At 38.2% G+C, this 22,656-nt stretch overlaps 1 protein-coding gene across 2 annotated transcripts in view; it reads right to left on the bottom strand.

Annotated features, from left to right (window-relative positions):
• LOC117982637 (facilitated trehalose transporter Tret1-like) overlaps positions 1 to 14,868 on the bottom strand; it is a 31,825-nt gene extending 16,957 nt beyond the window's left edge. The window contains exon 1 of one of the 2 annotated variants that reach the window (XM_034969007.2): positions 14,628 to 14,868. In XM_034969007.2, coding sequence (XP_034824898.1) covers positions 14,628 to 14,641 — 14 coding nt within the window. In that variant the 5' untranslated portion in view covers positions 14,642 to 14,868. Of the gene's footprint in view, positions 1 to 5,466; positions 5,485 to 14,627 lie in introns of those variants that run through there. The other variant, XM_034969008.2, reaches the window with a different exon arrangement.
• Positions 14,869 to 22,656: the final 7,788 nt, after the last annotated feature.

Raw genomic sequence — 22,656 nt, 5'->3', positions numbered from 1 at the left:
TGTAAACACTACAATCGGAAGTTAGTGTCAATGACTGCTCTGCATCGATAAACTATTAGAAAAACCAGACAAGTGCGAGTCGGACTCACATACGAAGGGTACCGTACTATCGTACGAGAACACTAAGTTTGTATTTTTTTTAGATTTGGATTGCGGCCCTTTTTTAATTAGCCATCTTGGTTTTTAGGGTTCTGTACCTCAAAAGGAAAAACGGAACCCTTATAGGATCACTTTGTTGTCTGTCTGTCTGTCTGTCGGTCTGTCAAGAAACCTACAGGGTACTTCCCGTCGACCTAGAGTGATGAAATTTGGCAGGTAGGTAGGTCTTATAACAGACATTCTGGGAAAAATCTGAAAACCGTGAATTTCTGGTTACATCACACAAAAAAATTTAAATTGTGGTCATAAACTAATAATTAGTATTTTCAATTTTCGAAGTAAGATAACTATATCAAGTGGGGTATCATGTGAAAGGTCTTTACCTATACATTCTAAAACAGATTTTTATTTATTTTTATGCGTCATAGTTTTGAATTATCGTGCTAAATGTCGAAAAAATACGACTGTATTACGGAACCTTCGCTGCGCGAGCCTGACTCGCACTCGGCCGGTTTTTTTTAATTCTAACTCTCTACTTATTACGGTTCATGAGATACAGCTCGCTGACGACGGATGGACAGCGGAGACTAATAGGGTCCCGTTGGCATCCTTCAGAACCCTAAAAATCTATTAGATATAATAATATTATGTCAACTATGATGTGACACTTTAGATTGATTGAAGCTCTTTGAGAGACGCGACTACGCATGAAACTACTAGTCGCACGATCGACTAATACCGCTTGATCAAAGTCGCGTGCCGCGGTCCCTTGCCTCAAACGCTCTCTATACATTTCTATACAAAGCAATGTGCAAGTGTCGCCTCCCAAGTGTTGCATGTCGCCGTCGCGAGTTGCGGTCGCGTAGCTCAAAGTCTACCATAAAGGTACTTACAGTACGCGACAGAAAGATACATCATCGTCATCATCATGTACATCGACATTTAGAAGGAGATAGCAGATTTGTAGAGCGTTGTCCCTGTCATTGAGTCCGACAAAACATCATATACGCTCGAGACAACGCTCTACAAAGCCAAATGTCGTTCTAAAGGCCGATGTACATTACTTTCTGCCGCGTACTGTACGTCGTACGCTCTCACTTAGTATATTATGTCAGTCGCGTATACCTACGTCGGTCGCACTACTTGAACTGCCGCGCTGTGTCAACGTTATCAACTTATTATTATCACCGTTGCAGTGGAACAAACAGTGTGTAAGTACATTCAATCGGCGTACCTACCAACGTGACGCGAGAAATTAAAAACCTTTCAAGTGCGAGTCAGACTAGCACACGAAGGATTCCGTATGGTGGTAGAAATAATTAACACTTTTTAACCGACTTCAAAAAAAGGAGGAGGTTCTCAATTCGTCGGAATCTTTTTTTTTTTTTTTATGTATGTTCCCCGATTACTCGAAGACGCCTGGACCGATTTTGAACATTCTTTTTTTGTTTGAAAGGGTATACTTCAAAGTTGGTCCCATTTAAATTTGGTGAAGATCTGATGAACATCTTCGAAGATAGATACTGGAACTCCTCAACGGATAAGAGTAAATTGCTCGCGATCAGTGTAATAGCTTAGTAAACAGTAGATTTTTAACCAGTCATAGCATAATTCCATGGGGCCACTAAAAATTGTAAAATAAAAAAAAATTACAAATAAAATAAAAACCGACTTCGATACACAAACACTAAAAATTGAAAAATAATTTAATTTATTACCGAATATATTATGTATACAAGAGTTAATATAGTTCCATAATAATATTTTTTGGGTGGTGGTCGGTGGCAATGAGGTGCCATTGTGGAGTCTCATAAAAATATGAAGTCTAGACGATTCGCGCAGCTAAAGCTAATTGGCACCGGCACCAAAAAGTATTATTATGGAACTATATTAACTCTTGTATACATAATATATTCGGTAATAAATTAAATTATTTTTCAATTTTTAGTGTTTGTGTATCGAAGTCGGTTTTTTTTTTTTTTATATTTTTTTTGTGATGTAATCACAAACTCACCGTTTTCGTATTTTTCCCTTTAGGTAGGTATGTGCTAGGAAACAATATAGCCACCTACAAACATGATTCTAGGTCAATGGGAAGTAATTACCCTATAAGGTTTTGATTCCTTTGGCGGGTCTTAACAGAAAAGACAGACAGACAGACAAACAGGAAGGTCATTAAGTTATTTTGAAAATAAGTAATTAATTCAATAGGCAACTGCAAAATTCCTAAAAAATTAAAAAGTCTAACGAAAAGTAAACACTCATAGTTCACCTTTCAAGGTAATGGAAAATTAGTCAAGCTGTAGACTAAAATATTTCTACCTAACGTTGCTACTAGTTTACTGTGATGTAGGTACCTACTTAATATCTATATGTGTATGCGAAGTATATAATCAGTCAGTGGTATGGAGGAAGGAAACTAAATAAAGGGCCACTTTTGTGCAAACTGCAAAGTAACCAATAATATTATTGTCTCAATGACCCCATATCAGTTTAGTACCTAAACGGCCTTTCGAATAAATGACAAACGTGTCCACGACCTACAAACAGTAAAATTTGTACATCCTCGAATAATAAATTGTAGCTATAATATAGGAGAAACTAAATGACATAGCGAACTCAAACCTACAGTGGTACCTTTAAAAACTACACAGTCATGTAAAATTTCAAGTTTCTAGATCCACCGACACTTGTTTTATAATAGGTAGGTATGTAGGTTTTCTGAAACATTTTTCAGCACCCGGATGGAGTCAGGACGGTATGTAGCTATAATTGTCATCAAAATAAAAAGTTATTTGATAGTTGCCCACACGAGGCAGCTAAGGGTGTCTAAGGGTGAATGAAGAATGTACACGTAACCTAAAGAGTCGGTTATCTCATTAACTTAAATTCAAATAATTTATGTATTTTAAACTCTACCACCTAGTTTGGAAAGCAGATTCTCCTAAGATCCGGAAAGCAACTGAGGAGATACTATTTTTTTGAAAAGGCAATGTTACAATAAGAGCGATCACGCACTCATCCGATCCGAATCCGTGAAAATACGGATATGAAAAATATCTACGTCAAATGTCATAAGCTACCATACAAATAGTTCTATGACATCTTCGGAACGTATTTTCACGGTCTCGGATCGGATGAGTGCGTAACCGCCGTAACTGATAATTCTATCATTTCACGAATCCATCTACCTTATCTTGTGCTATATTGCTCTAACCAACTTTGTCAGTAAGTGATGCATCAATAATTGTTTGTTATTAAGTTACTTACCTAAAATGTGTTAGGTACTTGTAACGCCAGTAATTTGCAAAATTTAAGCGGAATTGCGATTGCGGATATTATTTTATTTCAATAAATATTTTATTTATCTACAAGTAGCTAACCTTGTGCGAACCTTCCACCCAAAACGTGCAAAATAATATTAAAATAACACACACACATTTTAGGTGTCTAAATATTTGCCAGCTCGTGATAGACGACTCTTTACATGTAGATATTTTTATCATGATTAAAGTAAATTAAATAGATATGATCACGCGCTGAACATATTTGTTTACCTAAATTTTAGATAAACTTTTTAACATCCTACAAGTAGATAATTTTATCTTAAAATACATATCTTTGTATAATATCCAAGGAGAAACCTATGAATTCGAGGTTATTATAAATTAAGGAAATTTACAAATTCAAAAACAAGGTTTTCATTAAAAATTTGAATACTTTGAATTGCATCATTAAATTGGTAGCTTTCTATGCTAAGTAGCTTATGTTTGCGCCTTGCCACGTGAGAAAAGCGTTTAAATCTAAATATACAAAAGGAAAAGCTGACTGACTGACTAAGTATATACTTGATACGCCTTACTCACAACCTTGAATGGGAAGCTGGAAGAAATCTCTGTTTAGAGATAAGCATTTCCAATGTAACTTAATTTATTATTACTTTGTAACTACAATTTTGGTACATGAAAAATAAAAATAAATAATAAATAAGTGATCTTTTAACGCGCAGCACAAACTACTGACGGAACGGGCTGGAATATGACGTAAACATCGGCTAAGAAAGGATTTTTGAAAATACAACCCCTAAGGGGGTAAAATAGGGGGTTGAAATTTGTGTAGGTAGTCCACGTGGATAAAGTCGCGGGCTAGTCTTGTATAGATAACTCTTTGTTTTCCTGAGATCATTATGTGTGTCTCTATATTCTATAGTACCTAAGCGACAGGTCGAGATGGTAATCGGGGAGGGTACGCCCCGCACACCTGCACAACCCCCGCGCTCACCCGGTGCGGGCGAGAGCGGGTGACGTGCGGGTGTGCGGGCCGTCCCCCTGCCTCATACCCCGATTGCCATCTCGATTTGTCGTGGACTATAGAATCTTCAAGATCTGTTCATCGATTGAGCCGTGAAACAGCAACAGACGGACAGACACACTTTCGCATTTATAATATTGTATTGAATAAGCATATCGATCTTATATTAGTTTTAAAAAGCACCTACCTACTTGTGATTTCTTTATTATGACCTATTGGCTAGACTATTTATTGTTAAAAGTTTATCGAGGATACCAAAAAACTGGATTAAATGACATTTCTAAAGCAAGCCAAATTACGTAGTAAATTAAATTTCAATCGAAATGAGTCAATAGGCAAATAAAGTTCAAAGGCAAGGAAGCGCTCGATACTAGCGGACGTTATCAATTTGCCCTAATAAGCCCAACTAAAAATCAAATACCGGAATATGACGTCAGCAAAGTCGACATTAGTACAGTATCCAAGACTTGTAGATTTTTGGTGATTTTGGTAAACGGATTGTTATTTTGTAATCTTAAAAAATAGGTAATCTATTATCCAATAATACATAAGATAACATAAAGACAACTTAGTCCTATCTGTATACATAAAAGGAAAAGCTGACTGACTGATCTATCAACGCACAGCTCAAACTACTGGATGGATCGGGCTGAAATTTGGCATGCAGATTTTTGAAAATTCAACCCCCCAAGGAGGTAAAATAGGGGTTTGAAATTTGTAGTAGTAGTCCACGCGGACGTAGTCGCGGGAATAAGCTAGTTTAATATAAATGCATACAAAGTACAAAAATTAAAGCTAGATCCAATGCCTCCGTTCCCTCCATCCCTTAACCAAAACCTTAAATCACTCCTAAAAAAGCCGCGTTTTAGATGCCTCTATAGACAGTAAAAAGTAAAAGCTGAAATTCATCCCGTTACCAATAAAAATTTAACTCTGCAAACGAACTTAGCTATTTAGCATACTATTTCCCATTTTAAAAACGCCCTTTTCGTAAAAGCCTTATATTTGACAAATTGTAAGCTCCTCTTAAAGTCAACGGGGCTGTAAAAAACTTACACGGAACCATAATTAGGTACCTCAGCATCGTGCGTAGGACTGCACCCGCTGCATCTGACATAAATAATAAAAGATTTTTAGATTTTTCACCATGCATCATTATAATCATCAAACATCGGCTCAATATTCAGCACGGTACTCCTCTCAGAATGACAAGGCCAGAATCACGCTGGCCAAGTGCGGAGCGCGGCACCAATTAATACTACCAAGTGATACCCGCGCAACCACAAGTCTGTCGAGGGACGAACACAGGCACTCGAGTAGATATCCACAGGTTTAAGTGGGTGCAAGCCCCACATAGCCCCTCCGATACCCCTGCCAGAGGTGAAAAAAGTGCGGATTGGCAGACAAAATATACATCTTTGAAAATATTACGAAACTCTCAGGCATGTAGATTCCTTTACGATCTTTTCTATCACCATTAAAGCAAGTTGAAGTGATATTCAATTGCAAAAACGCGTATCTAGATAACTCCGAAATGTTGGAGGTGCGTGCCAGAGATCGAAAGCCGTACCCCCGAATAGGGGACCGACGTGTGAACTGTTAAACACTATGACCGCTTTAGAAGAATTTATATTAATAGTAAATTCGCCATATTTATTAGGAACTCTAGAAAACAATCCTGATAGTCAAGTAAGTAGGTATTGTGTTAATTGTTAGCACTTGAAAACACTCGATGTTAACCTTTGATGACGTCACGTTATCAAATTGTTTTTATCATCAATTCATGATTTATGGCTACTTCGCTTCAATTGTCCCAAATTATAGGTACACTACCTTAACGATCCCTTGCACTACAAATGTCCTTTCAACCAAATTTCTGACACAGCAGAGCAGCCAATCTCCACCAAGAGCATCTAGTAAGCACGGAAGATGAAATAGTGCACAAGCCGTCGCAAACACAGATGGCCTCTACATTCCCTTACTCTCACATACCACAGATAGGAATTCCACAGTAGGTACCCCATTCTAGCGTACATTCCTTGCAACTTATTGATGTACTACCTTACCTGCCCACGACTTCGTCTTGGAAATTCTTTGATTTATCCGAGATAAAAAGTAGCCTATGTTATTTTCCAGATCACATACCAATACAAAAAATCACGTTGACCCAACCAACAAGCAAACACATACCTATAGGTAGTGCTTTTTCAGTAGGTACATCAATAAGCGGTACATTAATAATAATAAATTCAATCGTTCGTGAAGCCTCTTTGTGTTGGATCTACATATGTCCCTGCGAGAGCTTAAAAGTATAAAAAATAGGAATATATACAAAATAAAACATATTTATTGAAAATATTACAATCTAATTACTAGGCTATTAAACGCGGTCAAAAGTCTCGTAAATATTTTTTTGCACTAAGACTCCATGGTCCCAGGGTCTCCACGGCAAACGGAACAAAAATGTAACTCTCGATAAGAGAGGCATACTTGCGCCGCTTGCCGTTTTCAGCCATTACTGGTGCGGCTCCCGGTCTTGATGCTGTCTCCCTGATATGACACGGGGCCAATGTGTCTACGCACGTTGCGTCCCACATTAGCGCCAGTCCCCTCAAACAAGTAATTATTTTATATGTTAATAAAAACAAATTATACATACTTATACGTCGTTTTAAAAATAGTAACATGTGATTTATTTAGTTGCTTGATTTAACTGGTTATCTCGAGTGAATTTCAGATTAATACTTTTATCACTATTTACATTAAGTAGATACTACGCATGTACAATTACATTAACGTGAAAAATATCATAAAATCTATGCTTTCTATGAAAGGAAAATCAAAATGATAATAATATTCCTTATTACTTAGGACTCTCAAGAAGCTTTTCATAGTTTCATAGTTAGCGTTCCCACCGCCGCGCCGCTTAACTTTTTTTTCCTGCCCTTTCTGTAAACTTCATCATGAAATTTTGCAGGTAGGTACTAGGTACCTAGGTCTTATAGCACATGTGAGGGGAACAATCCGAAAACAGTGAATTTGTGGTTACATCAGTAAAAATATCAAAATGTGTTCATGAACAAATACTTAATCAGTATTTTCAACTTTCAAAGTAAGATTACTATACCAAGCGAAGTACCATATGAAAGGGCTTTACCTTTACATTATAAAACAGGTTATGATTTGTTTTTAAGCCTAATAGTTTTTTATTTATTGTGCAAAATGTCGAATAAATACCCGAGTACGGACCCTCAGTGCGCGAGTCTTACTCCCACTTGGCAGGTTTTTTAATCTATCTCCACTAGCAACAAGCTTATCATTCAAATGATGTTCTTATAGCATCATTGTTATCGTAAATCCAATGCGGTATATTATTGCGGAATAGAACAAACAAAGTAACTTGATCAGATGTTACAGTCAAATCTTTAGAAAGTGGATCCCTAGATTTGTCCTAAGTAGCAATTATTGTTTAGCGACAAGGCTTACTCGACCAGTAGTCCTAATACAACTCTCTTAGTCGCATCTAATACCTGGGAATCGAAATCCTGAGACGCCTTTTACATGACGCGGACTACCGTCCGCTGGCTGTAATAATTGTCACTGAGTCCCACATACCCGCTCTTGTGTGGGATGCGTTATTGCATTTTTACCAGCGGAAAAAGGCCTAATACAACTTGGTGTCTATAGTGTCTCACTTTCCTCATTACCTTACTTTTCACTACCATCGTCCATCTCTCTATCCATTCATTCAACCACCAACAAAAATTTGCACTCTCTGCGCTCGCACTCCTATTTGGTGGATGTTAATTTAAAATCGACCAAAAATTTTCTGCAAAAAAAAATAGTTTTTCAAAATTTGTTTCTTACTGTCTCAAAACACTCTACTAGTCACACTGGCTCTACTTTGCTGCTACCACAGCTTACCAATCAAAATTGACTAAGTACCTAGGTGCGACTCTGGTTCTTTTCGTTTTTATAACCGATTAATACCTAATGATATTAGTGTGGATTTAATTGTTTATCATAAAGCATTAATCTGTCTCTATCAAAGCAATAGGTGTCATTACCTTCCACCGTGCACCTTTGATGGTCTCACGATTAGATAAACCTGATACTCTTGATACTGTGACAATAAAACGTATAATAACTGTCACTCGCATCAAGCATGAGCGTGACTATCAATTGAGCTGCAACATTATCATTTGATAATCAGCTGATATTGCGATCAGATGCAAATGTCACGATGGCAATAATTTTATTTTTGGTTTTTATTTATCATCATATTCAACCGATCGCGCTTACTACTGAAAACAGCTCTATTTTCAGAATGAGTAGTGTTTAGGCCATAATCTACCACGCTGGTCAAATTTGACAGGTTTCGCACACCTTTGAGAACATTATAGATAACTCTCAGGCATGTAAGTTTTTTTTATCGTTATAGCTTGTGATAAAAAATGCGACACAAACACATGCGAAAAGTTAGAGTTGCATAGCCGGGATCGTACTCCGGACTGCCTGCATAGGAGGCTGAGTGGCATCTTAACCACTAAGCTATCACCGTTATGGCAAAATATCTAGATACAGCGTACTGTAGTATTTATTATTCGATAGCCCTTGACTGCGCTCTCACCTACTGGTAATTAATTAATGATGCAGCATTTTTTTTAAATAGCGAACAAACGAGCAGGCGGGTCACCTGTTGTTAAGTGATTACCGCCTGCCCATGAACATTTGCAGCACCAGAGAAATCACCAATGCAATGCCACCCTTTCAGGAAGGGGTATGGCAGTATAATTAAACCCATACGCCCAATCAGTTTACTCCTCAAACCCAGATCCTCTGTCGAGTCCGCGAGGCCACGTCTCAGCTAGTGGACATATGTTATTATTTCATACATATTTTATTATATTAGTCACTTTGCACTTCGCAATATACCTAACTGTAGTCATTAACTGCCAAAAATACGCCCGCCACGTGGTGATTTCGTGATAGTTCCTATCCGAATTCCGATTGGAATCAGCGCAGCACTTTAGGTATGCAGACACTTTGATATAGTTGGCACCCATTCGAGAGAGCGGTGTAAAACCAATCATTTATCGGACATTTAGATTTCCTATTTCGATTTGTTACATGAATGTTTTATAGGCAGCAGTTTAGAACCTACATTTCCATAGAATTATACCAATGTAGGCGTACATTAAAAAAAACCGGTCAAGTGTGAAACGGACTCGCATTGTACAAGATATTAGAACGCTATGTACTACTTTGTATTTATTTTTAATTTGCATGGCGGCCATTTTGAAATTATTTATTGTTATAGCGGTAATAGAAATACATTCTCTATGAAAATTTCAACTCTCTACCTATTATTACCGTTCATGAAATATAGCCCGCTGACAGATAAAAGGACAGACGGACAGACAGCGGTGGCTTAACCTTAAAACGCACCGAGTTGAGAACCTCCCTTTTTAAAGTCGGTTAGAAAGAAATAGATTACGTTATTTAAGTCTTCACTTTAGAAGCGTATGTATACGCTTCTAAAGTGAAGACTTAAAACTACCGCATTTGGGTCACAGTCATATATAAGTATCTAGCTATAGTTCTTCAATTAGGTATATCTACGTTTTGTATAGTTACTCAGCAGCGAGAATGAATTTTAAATATGCCATGTAATATAAATAATATAATCTATAGGTATCATAACATGGTATAATCAATCTATTTTTCAAAACCATTTTATACAAACATAAGCGCGCGTAAGCGACGCGCCATGCGTGACGCATAACGCGACAGTTGCCTAGCTCGGAATGTAATGTCATATAAGCTTATAGAGATTGTATGGGGACCTGTAGTGCCGCGACAGGACTGTGACAGCTGGCGACAGCACTGTTGCGGCAGCGCTGCTGCAGCGTGCACCTTAAGACTTTCTTACAAACTCAAAACCAGACGTTTCCTCATTTCTGAGGGTCGTGTCTCCTTTCCATTAATCACATATAATGGCAGGAGTACTCTTGGGATAATAAAGTCTACCGCAAGCCAAACGTTAGCAACGTTGTAATATCAAAAATTGCTAAGAAACATTAAATAATAATACTAGGTTATTATAGACAGAGTGATAAAAGAAAATGGAAAACATAATAGCTATCTTTTAAAAACCGATTTTTCTTTCAATGCTACGTTCGTTTTATTTTAAGCTCTGACCTTCAGGATGTGTTGTCAGATTTGTGAAAAAGGAAATAGCGAATCCATCAACGTCGTGAAAATTTTGCTAATTACCATCAATATACAAAGTGTGACTTTTCGAAAGCAGTGTAAGACGGATACCTCGTACAGACTGCTCGGAGCGGTCGCAACTGCTCAAGTGGTTTCGTGTATGACATTGAATCGCTATGGAGCTTGAAGTGGTCAGTTATGACTGATTTAAAGCTGTCTTTACTCCCTGTATAAGTAGGTTACGGAGATCGCACGTAGATGATGATCGCTGCGATTTTTTACTTACTCAAAATAATCGCATACGGCTACAAGACCTGTAGGCGGTGCAAGAGCTGCTAGAGACGCATATTTCAGTACTGAATTGCAAGTCAAATCAGCATCAGGAGTGCTGTAAAAATTCCTGCGAAACTGCTATACGAGGAGTAGATATAGATCTTTATAGTTTACTAGAGAATTTTTCAAAGGTTTTATTTTTTAAAATACCGTAGGAACTATTTGATTTTCCGGAATAAAAAGTGGCCTTCGCACATCTCACTGTACAAAATTCTGTCAAAGTCGTCGATTGATTTGCCGTAAAAAGCTTGCAGACTGACAGGCAGACATACACATTTGCATTAATTTATGATATTAAGATGGATGATAACTGATGGATATTTATCTTGACAACACACGTGATCAAATCCGGAAAACTGAAGTGTGAACACGCAATACGCTAACAATTCAAGAGACATTGACCGAGGCGGGCGGCGCGGCGCGGCGCGGCGGGCGGGCGGCCGCTGGCGACAGGCCAACAGTCAAGACCTTGCACTTTAAGCCCAGCCGTGAGACAGGAATCGCCGTTATTGGGAATTATCGTATTCTTTACAATAAGTTGTCAGTGCTTATATTAAGTACCTAATATTTTACGGTATAGGCCTCCCCAGTGTGCCGTATACTTAAAAGTATGAAAAAAAAACAATCATATTGTAATCACAGACAAATCAGTAACAGACCTTTTATTTTAAAAAAATGTTATAATAATAATAAGTACAATTCAGCGGCTATGTAGGTATAACCACTTCTCTAATCTGTGGGTAGCACACATTCACATCAGATAGAGCCTCATAGGACTGAATTCCGAATGGTCGGCGCGGCGGTTCAAACCCCAGCCGTTGTATTATTGTAATGCCTTTTTTTCCTAGCACAAGGCTTTCCCTTAGTTGGAGGGAATAGGGAAATATAAATATTGTTTTTTAAATACAATTTAATCTATCTATGTATATTATAATAATATATTATAATGTACATAGTTTGAAATAATTATGTAATAATTATAAAATGCATATTAAAACAATTAATTGATGACAGTAAATTTAATCTATCTAAATAATTTGTAAGTCCATCCGTGTAAAGCCGGGACGAGTTAGATAGTTCTAAGTATATAAAGACTACACTATTCATTTAATTAAAATATGTTATGTCTTTTGTTCTATATTCAGCGTAAATGGCATGCCCAAAGAGTACGAACTCGGTATAATACCTATCTGCATATAAATAGCGATAAGAGAGGAAGCGTGTGATAATGGCCTTTATTACGCACCGTATAAAATAATGAGTTTATTTACATTACAGTTTTGTTATATCCAGTTATGCCGGGTTTTACAATTTTTGTTAAGGGAATTGTGAATTATCTTCCTTCTATCTGAGTCACTTCACTTTTATAATGGCTTAATGTGCGCCATAAAAACGTATGGTAAAATGGTTACAAAACGATTTTTTACGTAATTTTAATGTTATGCCGTACTCATTTATACCTTTAAGTATGTGGTGGACCAGTTTGTGTTATATTCTATTGTTTTAGTGTTCTTGATTGTATTGTATTCAAAACTGTTTTCTTAGGCAATCGTTCACATTGGCCCTTATATACCATGTTTTCGGATATACTTAGAACTCACGTGGTATATAAATATCTAAACCGGTACGAAAGCCAGTGGATCATTACGAATCTAGTTTTGTATTAGACTAGTAGACTCCAGTAATTTTCCTTGCATCGCTATCGAGAGTATAAAGTACCTACTTAATTGTGTAGTAGGTGCACGTGAATATTGTCAAATCTTATTTTGTTTTATTATTGTTGGCACTTACGTCAAGGTTTCAATCATCAATGTACAATAGGTAGCGCACGAGGGAGCAGCATTACCTACTTAGTAATAATTTTAAAAAACTATTTTTTTATTATTAAACCCTCTCCTACGGCTTAGTGCTAGCACCTACGGCTCGACAGTCGACCGTACCTATTATTCAACCGAACTATTTGCACATCAAGATAACAAATTATTATGATCTTTACTAGTGACCAGGTCCGAGTAGGTCATTGCATGAATAAGATTTATATACCTAATTATTAGGTAGTATAACTATTTAGAGATAGGTAAACTAAGTTGATCGAACTATAGCGTTATCGCTATCATAGATATTTCTGCAACTAACGGTAAGTTCTGTCCTTACCTACCTACAATCTACATAATATAAAATGTATGCAAACGTAAACACTACCGAAACTAGACAGTAATCTATACAAACTATGTGTCTATTTGCCAATATCAACAGACATTTTATATGCGAAGTACCAGAGAGAGAGCCAGTACATGCCAGACCTTCATTATTTTATAAAAGCTGAAAGTTTATCTGCGTATTATCGGGAGGAACAATCAGCGGCTACGAAGTTTGGATCATGGTGACTTTGGGAGATATCAGATTAAATTTTAAGGACAGGGGATTGCCACCATATTAAGCGTCTGGTAATGCATGACGTGATTATTCCGAAGAAAATATAAAATGATTAGACTTTACAGGTTACTTTGAAGTAAGATTTTTACACCTTTATTACCGTTACCACCGTTAAGTCACCATCCAAACATCGTAGTCGCTGATCAGGGAGGAATCCCTGTATTGGGGACTTTCAGCTTTTATAAAATAACGAAGGTCTGGCACGTGCTGGCTTTTAATCCATATGTAGATATATATTAGATATACTTAGTCATTTTTGCAAAAGGGCAAGCCATAAGTTAATGTTTATATTACTTATGTTCATTTTATTTTTGAAAATAGATGTATAATTTAAGCAAGTATATAGGTCATGATTTATATAGTAATTAGATAAGGCTAGCTTTAAGTTTTATTGTATTAAAAAAAAAAAAAGTATATAGCAAGTAGGTATAAATAAAAATAATGCTTTAACATAAGCCGAGTAAAACCAAGTCTTATCGACAACACACGTAAACCTTCTTCTTTGGTCGCACTTACTTATATGGCAAAGTAACCCAAATAAATAAAATAAATATAAACTATAAAATATTATCGTAATACCTAGGTATTTATTAAATTACTTTTAACGATAAGCAAATATCACATAAAGCAGTCAACCGTAAATATCGTGATTCGTGCGGCTTGTTTACATTGATAAAGTAAGCAAACATCCTACAATCCCAATTGACATCCCTGCTAGTAACCTACATTATAAAAATATTATTCGTATTTTAGCATAAAATATTATATTATCATTTATCATTTATATCTACTTCTCGCGACTTCCGCGTGGACTAACTTCAAAAATCCTTTCTTAGCGGATGTCTGCGTCATAATAGTTATCTGCATGCCAAATAGCCCGATCCGTCCAGTAGTTTGAGATGCGCGTTGATAGATCAGTACGGCAGTAAGTCAGTCAGTCAGTCTTGTATAGATTATTATGTGTATATTATACCACCTACTTGTTAGATATAATTATTATACTAACGTAACGATAAATGGATCGTGGTCACGACAAAATTTTATGGATTATTAAAATTTATAATTATTATATCAGAAAATGAAATGTCTCTTGATGATTTGTAATTATTATCATAATATAATGTATTGTGATTATTATTATATAATTAATCATAGTAAATTATTTTAATATAAATAAATATCTAAATAAAATGTAACATCAATCTACATAATTAACAATTGCAATAAGTACTCACTTTTCGCTATCCATTTTTATTATTATTCAAACAGTTATCAAAATGTTTAAAGTTCAACACAATTATCACAGAAGTTATTTACTTATGATAAAAAAATATAAGTAAAATTTAAGTTGTATAAATTATCACATAATTTTATCACTTTTTTAAGTCACTAAAAGTTACGCGCGTAGTTTCGCGTGCATTTTGTCTAAACGTGCGCGTCTTCCCTCCGCCACAGTTACATATGTACTGGTGCTATATGCAAGTTTTCCTCCATATATGCATGATTTTCGTACATGCTACTTAGCGCGAAAGCACTCCAATGCTAGGTCTCTACGTGCGTAATACATCATACATAATGTTTTAAGTACATTAAAGCAAATCCGAATATAATATGTAGCCTAAACGGAACTGCTAATTGATTTAGCACAACTTACCTTGCCTATTAGGGAATTAGAGGTAGGTAAAGGTTTAATATATAACTACCATGCAACTTTCAAAACTTCTACACCAAAGCCAGAGTAAACTAGAAGGAGGGAACTCTCGGTTTGATCTTGAATCGACGATATGTCAAATATTAGGCTATGGTAACGTGAAATCATAGAAAAGTAGGGCTACCTGCGTCAGATGTTCTAAAATTTGACATCTGCCAGTGACGTCGAAGCCTCGAAGTTTTGTTAGAAGTTCCCTAACTATCGTGAACTGTGCCACAGCTCAAAAACGTTCGGGGTGTCGCTGTATACAACTAAAAACGCCCTTTGCCACACTGCGGGGACAAGAGATCGCATGTTATCATCAAATTAAGAAAACCAATATAATAGCATCGCATATAACTAATTTGTAGACGCAAGTTCAACATATCTAAGTAGTAGGCCTCCTGCTACGTGCTTTTACCCGTGCTTTTAGAAGTTCGTAGCAGTGCTACGGTAAGTACATGCTCGAAGTTTTTGGTTACCAATGGAAATTATAGTATCCAAGCAGCTGCCGTTACGACGTTTTCACTTTGAACATAACGGCAATGAGCTTTACTAGGCTCTATCTGCAGTCTACACAATAAGTATTATACTTCACTTTCCCTATTATAATGTAAATGCGAAAGTGCGTTTGTTGGTTTGTCCTTCAAATACGCCGCAACGGAGCAACGGATTGACGTGATTTTTTGTATGGATGTACTTAGTTAAATACCTTCGAGTGATATAGGCTACTTTCTATCCCGATCAAAGAGTTCCCACGGGATTTTTAAACACTTAAATCCACGCGGACTTTTCAAAGTTAAAACACCGTGAGAAAACCTGCATGCCAAAGAGTTCTTCATATTATACTGTTCTCAAAGATGTGTAAAATCTGCATTTTCGCACTTGGCAAGCCTAAAGGCCAAACCCCATCGCATTCTGAGAGGAGACCCGTTCTCAGTAGTGGGCCGGCGGTAGGTTGATGATGAGGACTACTGTAGGAACCCCGCTTAAAACTACGTTTCAGAGTTTTCACGTTTCATCGTTCACGTGCTAACTGCAAAGCGTTTGTTAGTGAGAAGCTCGTGAGAAGACTAAAAATAAATCATACCTATGTTGTGTAGTATTACAAAATAATAAGAAACTAATTTTGCGTTTTGTGGGTGTGTTTAAAACACTGACCTCTACTAATACAGGTACGCTGGACCTGCGATTGCCGTCCTGTTTTTAAAGCAACTTGATTTTCGCCATTTTTGTGCTAGTATCAACGGTGAGCGTCTTGTGAATGTGTCTTAGTGTCAACATGTATACCATTTTGACACAAAGTGCTAATTTTAATTCCTGGTACGCAGAGAGGCGCTTTGAATTGGCACAAAAAACATGTCATTTGTATGGGCAACCTTTTCCAGCGTTATTGTATATGTATCCATTTCAGTGGTTCAAAAAGCAAACAGCTATTTTTACGTAGCCGTTGATCATTGGCCACATTTTTTCTTACATTAGCTAATCATCTAAAAATATATCGTAAAGCTAAACCAATACCAATGCTACATAGCTTCGTTCACGTGGATTTAGGTTTTTAGACATCCCTTGGGAACTCTTTGATTTCCCATGCTAAAAAGTAGCTTATGTCCGTCTCCGGTATAAAAGCTATCTTTACCTCGTCAAAATCGGTTAAACAGATGGACCGTGAAAAGGTAAGGCTCGCAAACAGACAGACAAACACTATATTTATTAGTGAAGATATTAATCATTATGAACAACCCATCACCGGCTCACTACTGAGCACGGATCTCCTCTCAGAATGAAAAGGGTTTGGTCAATAGTCTACCACGCCGGCCAAATGCGGATTGGCAGACTTGACTCTCAAGTATGTAGGCTACCTTACGATGTTTTCTTTCACCGTCGTCCGTTAAAACAAGTACTATTCGATTATTATTTAAAACACATATACCTAGCTCCGAAAAGTGAGTGAGATGAGGAAAAATTGGTTTCGTTATAATAAACTATACCTAAATACTTACTTATGCACTTAAATGTAAAAACCCACCAAAAATAACTAGGTAGTTACCTAAGTACCTATTATCCCAAATTACTAACTACCTAATGACTAATCTGTCTGTGCAAATACATAGACGTACCTATAAGTTTACTCTCTGTATTGAATTTGATCTATTTGACCGATTAGCAGCTCCTATCCCATAAAATGATTATCACTTACTTGTACTCATGATATCAATCTAAATAATTGATAGAACATGATTTGTCATCGTCGTCAACTGATAGACGTTAACTGCTGGGCTTAGGTCTCTTGTAGAGATTTCTACACGCGGTAGTCTTGTGCCACCTGGGCCAGCAGCTTCCGCTGCAACCATTTTTGCAAAATTTGTCTGGTGGGAGGCTTCGGCCTTGGCTAGTTACCACCCTACCGGCAAAGCCGTGCCGCCAAGCGATTTAGCTTTCCGGTACGATGCCGTGTAGAAACTAGAAACCAAAGGGGCGTGGGTTTAATAAAAAACTCTCTCCTTGCAAGTTGCAGGTTAGCCCGCTTCCATCTTAGACTGCATTTAATTCACATAACCACCAGGTGAGATCGCAGTCAATGACTTACTTGTATAGGAATTTAAAAAAATGGTGACCTAAGTAAATATACCTACCTATAATAGGTACCTACGTACCGACTGTCTCCCTATTTAGCGAAAACTCAGACGTGAGTTGTAAATAGATTGTTTTCCCTGATCTTTAGCAATATTTGTAGCGTCACTTGCAAATTCAAATCCTTTTCGTCTTCGCCACGGCCTCCACCAAATTTCCTCGTACAGCGACAGAATTTTTGATTTTCAGCGACGAAAATAATACTTATAGGAAGCGCAATATGGGAAGCGTTGAAAGAAGGAAGGGCTATAGTCCGTGATAGCTTGAGATGGCAATCGGGGTATGGGGTGGGGGGACGCCTCGCACACTTGCATTTCACCCGCGCTGGCTCGCATCGGGTTAGCGCGTTGGCTGTGCAGGCACGGTAATATTATATATAGATAATAATATTACCGTGGTGTAGGTGTGCAGAGTGCGGGCGTTCCCTCCCCGATTGCCATCTCGACCTGTCGCGTACTCCTAGGTAGGGTATGACTATTCCGTTGTATCTTGATACAAGAATAGTAATAATAGTAATAGGTGCAACAGAGTGTTAAATATTTAATCGGTCCATTAAAAAGGTTTTTGACTGTAGAGTCTAGATACGATTTTGTGATCGTAGATACCATAGAGGGACGTGTAGCGTACTTAGTTGTGACAGCGCATGCCTATACCTATTTCGATTGTCTGTAGTAGGCCTTTTCGTTACCTCCGTGTCCCGGAGAGCACGTTAACTGCGTCACTTGCTCTATATAAACCTAGATAGGCACCTATCTCGAAGAGATAGGTATAGACACTTTATTTGCCTAGGTGGGGTAAAGAAAGATTATTTTTATCGATGAGTAGATAAGACCTACTTATTATGAACTTTCACGCATAGTGTTTGGAATATTTGTTTAAATTGTAATATCATATTGTGATAAAAGTATGGACGGTTGACGTGTGACGTGTGTAACACCGGCACTTTAGATTAAGCAATAAGATTACTTTACACTCAAAGATATTATGTTAATCCAGAGTTTTAAACAACTTTTCTTTTTGCTTACACTATACCTGCATGCCTGAGTATTCTCCATAAAGTGTGTGAAGTCAGACGGACTATGGCTTAAACCCTTTTCATTCTTAGAGTAATAAAATTCATTCACCCGTGCAGCGTGCTCTATAGCGGGCCGACGATGACAGGATCATGATGATGATGATGATGAAGTAAGAGACTAGTCTAGTGTCTGAATCAGAGGTGTCACTCTATAAGTAGATATAGGTACCTTAGCTGACTTAAACCATAGCGTCGGCTGTTGAGAGCTGTTGCGGTCCACTGCAGGGCGGCAAAATTCTATCGAGCTCACTTTTCTCATACGAAACGAGATAGATTTAAAGACTACGTAGTAGGTTTTAGATCTCAAACCTAAGAATCCTAATAATTATTATTAGCATACCTATTATGCCACTTGAAGTTCAGAACATTCAGGCATCTAACTAGGAACATAATGTTCAGGACTTACTCTCTCAATATATCAGTGCCTTCTCGGATCGCGGTGTTCGGCCTACGCTTCTTAGCTTTAGTGCGATTTCATAAAGTAAGTAAGTACATATCCATTCATCAATCCAGTTATTTTTGTTTTTAAAAAAGAAAATCTTCTCCCGAGTTCCCGACACGTGACTCCAAGGCTACTCCAAGGTGAAGTCTAATTTTATAATAAACAAAAACTGACCTGAGCGTTACCACATTATCCGATACGATAAGACGTTATCGTCCATCGATCACGTACTCGTAGATTGATTCGATATCCACCAACCTCTATTCCAATCAAGTATCAACCAATCTCTATTCTCTTATGGCTGACAATCTATCTATGCGTCACGTCGATAGGTAATAGTTACTTCGCAACGTTGTTACTTGTCAAAATTTGTATGGTCTGTTTGAAAAATAACGTTGCTAAAGTTAGTTGATAGTTGCTACGATATCGGAGACTGGAGTGCAAAAAAAAATGCTCTCCGACATAGTGGTCGAAATCTGATCGGTGAATGTAAAACCCTCTGAGTCGGTTACACTATGAAAAAAATTGGCAAATCGACAGTTTTAGTACATTTCTTTGAACGATTTAGTATTCTGGTACTAGAATAGCTATCCGCTTGATGATGTAAAAGCTTGCAAAAGGCACAAGTTTATTTTAATATTTGCATGTTACCTATCTAGATGTTCTTAGATATCTAAGGTATTACGTTATAGGCTTTAACGTCAAAATGTCTCCGAGATAACTATTTTACCTAACAGCGGGGGCACACGATGCGTTGCGGCGGCGGCGGTGCGGCGCCGGACCGGACTTGCAACCACCGAGACGAGGCGGGGAGGAGTGAATGCGTTGCGACGTCGGAGCGGCACCAGGCACCGCTCAGTTGTTTATGCGTCACAAGGAAAGACACTGTCCAACGCTGCTACGGCGCCGTTGCGACATAACAACGTTGCGGCGCCGCACCGCTAGTGTGCCCGCTGATACGGTGAAATCTTTGCGGTGCGGCGCCGCAACGCACCGTGTGCCCACAGTCTAAGGAGTCACATTAGAGCCATAGTCGTCGTCGTCATCAATCGATAGTCATCTGCTGGACATAGGTCTCTTGTGTGCTCTTGTAGAGACTGCTGGACGCCGCGCCGCGCCGCCTGCGGTCTTGCGCAGCCTAAATCCAGCTCTCTACGAATCAGATTTCCATACAAAGGTTCTAGAATCGTCTGACGTCGCGCCTGCCCGCCTAGTAGGGAGTCTGCCATACAACGCTACGCTTTCAGGTGCGAGGTCGCCATTCCATTCCAGCACTTTGGAACAACAACCTCTATCGCTTCTTCCAGGTATGTGCCCCGCCCATTGCCTAACGGCACTTCAGCTTCGCAACCTATTGAACTAAGTATGTCAGTTGTAATATCTCTATAAATATAAAAATGAATCACTAAATGTGTTGGTCATTGCAAATCTCGAGAACAGCTGAACCGATTTCGCTAATTCTTTTTTTATAATATTCCTTGAAGTACGAGGATGGTTCTTACGGAGAGAAATTTAAAAAAAAAATTGAATCGACTGTTAGGCGGAACGAAGTTCGCCGGGGCAGCTAGTGTAAAATAAAACTCACCTATTTTCATCATGAATAAACACATAATACGTATCTATGTGTACCTATAGTACGCGACAGGTTGAAATAGCGATCGGGGAGGAAACGCCCCGCACACCCGCACAGCCCCCGCGCTGACCCGGTGCGTGCGAGCGCGGGTGACGTGCGGGTATGCGGGGTGTCCTCCCCGTCCCGATTGCCATCTCACCCTGTCGCGGACTATACCTACTTGTAATGTTAGTACCTATTCAGTATAGTGTATGATATCGTTGTTCTGGAATAGATAGCACTTTAGTCTTTGTTGTATTGTACCGAGGTAGGTACCTAGTCTGAATGAGACTTTGTTTAAGTATTAGTATTAGGTAGGTACGTTAGTGCTAATTTGGTTTTACATAAAATATCTAACAATGAAATCTATACTGTTTCCAGATCGGTCTCCGTGAGTTTTTGCAGCGACATATTCCCAAATGCAAAATGTCGCGATAATAATATTAACTAGCGATACGTCTTCGTTGGCTTGTGAAAATTTGCCCACGATCCTGTATCGCTACTGTCGTGATTCAGAATTGCTTCAAAATACCTTCACGCGGATGTATAGGTCAAGATGGTAATCGGGGTATGAGGCGGGGGGACGCCCCGCACACCTGCACGTCATCCGCGCTACCACACACCGGACTAGCGCGGAGGGTGTGTGGATGTGCGGGGCATCCCCACCCCGATTGCCATCTCGACCTGTCGCTACAAAAATAACGGCCCGAGTTGAGAACCACCTCCTTTTTGGAAGTCGGTAAAGTCTTCGTGGACGATGTTCTTTGTATCTCTCTAATGCACCAAACTGGCACACGCAATTTGACATATTATGGACCACAAGCTTCCTCCATCCAGTGTAACAATTGACCCACAGTGAGTGCTCACCCTAAGTTGCGGCCGCTATATGGCGGCACTGCTTTCCTAGGTTTCGCTGCTGAGAAAAGTCTTCAGACTCAGGCCGAGAATTTTCGCATTATATAGTGAGATTTAAATAGATGTTCGGTTCAAAATTGCATTTATTATTCGTGCATGTAAAATAGTAAGTCAGTGGCCAATAAACAATGAACTAAAGTAGACGTGTTTTCTTTCTCCTGAAGGCCAACTCAAGTGAACCTTATTGCAACCACCATATGGTCCTTCGAACCGGATTAAATGAGCGAGTGACGAAGTTAAAAATAGATTCTTATCTGAGTGACCGGCGACAATACCTGTTCGACGCGTGGATAATTACTTACCTAACGTAATCTATCATTCATTACTTTGCGAATTTATACGTGGTTATACAAAGTTATTCTGTTTTAGAAGATAATCGCAGTGAACGTGTGTTTGTTGTGAAATACAATGAGTGTAACGCTTAGTAACGAACAACGGCAGTTGGTAAATGCATTGGAAGATACACATAACTTATTACAAAAGGCACAAACCAACTTAAAGAAATGTTCTAAGCAGAGATTAACGCAAGGATATATAGAGGCGCGTCTGCAAAATATTGAGGGATACTGGCAAAGTTTTAAGACAACTCATCAAGATCTGGTAAAATGTACGCCGAAGCAAAAAAGGAACGAAATCCCGTATTTCCTCAACGAAGATTTCTTTGTCGTCGAAGATTTATATACTTGCATCGTAGGAGATTTAAAGGATATGCTTTCATCGCCGACACAGCAATCGCAACCAACGGCAAGTATTATAAACCATGAATCTATGGTAAAATTACCTCGTATAGAAATACCTAAGTTCAACGGATCTTATGAAGACTGGCCTACGTTTAGAGATCTATTTAGATCACTAGTTCACAATTCATCATTAAGTAAAGTTGAAAAATTACACTA

This window comes from Maniola hyperantus, chromosome 5, assembly GCF_902806685.2.
Source record: "Maniola hyperantus chromosome 5, iAphHyp1.2, whole genome shotgun sequence".
Taxonomy (NCBI): Eukaryota; Metazoa; Arthropoda; class Insecta; order Lepidoptera; family Nymphalidae; genus Maniola; species Maniola hyperantus.
The sequence above is the reverse complement of the archived record's forward strand: the minus strand, read 5'-3'. Positions and strand labels throughout refer to the sequence as shown.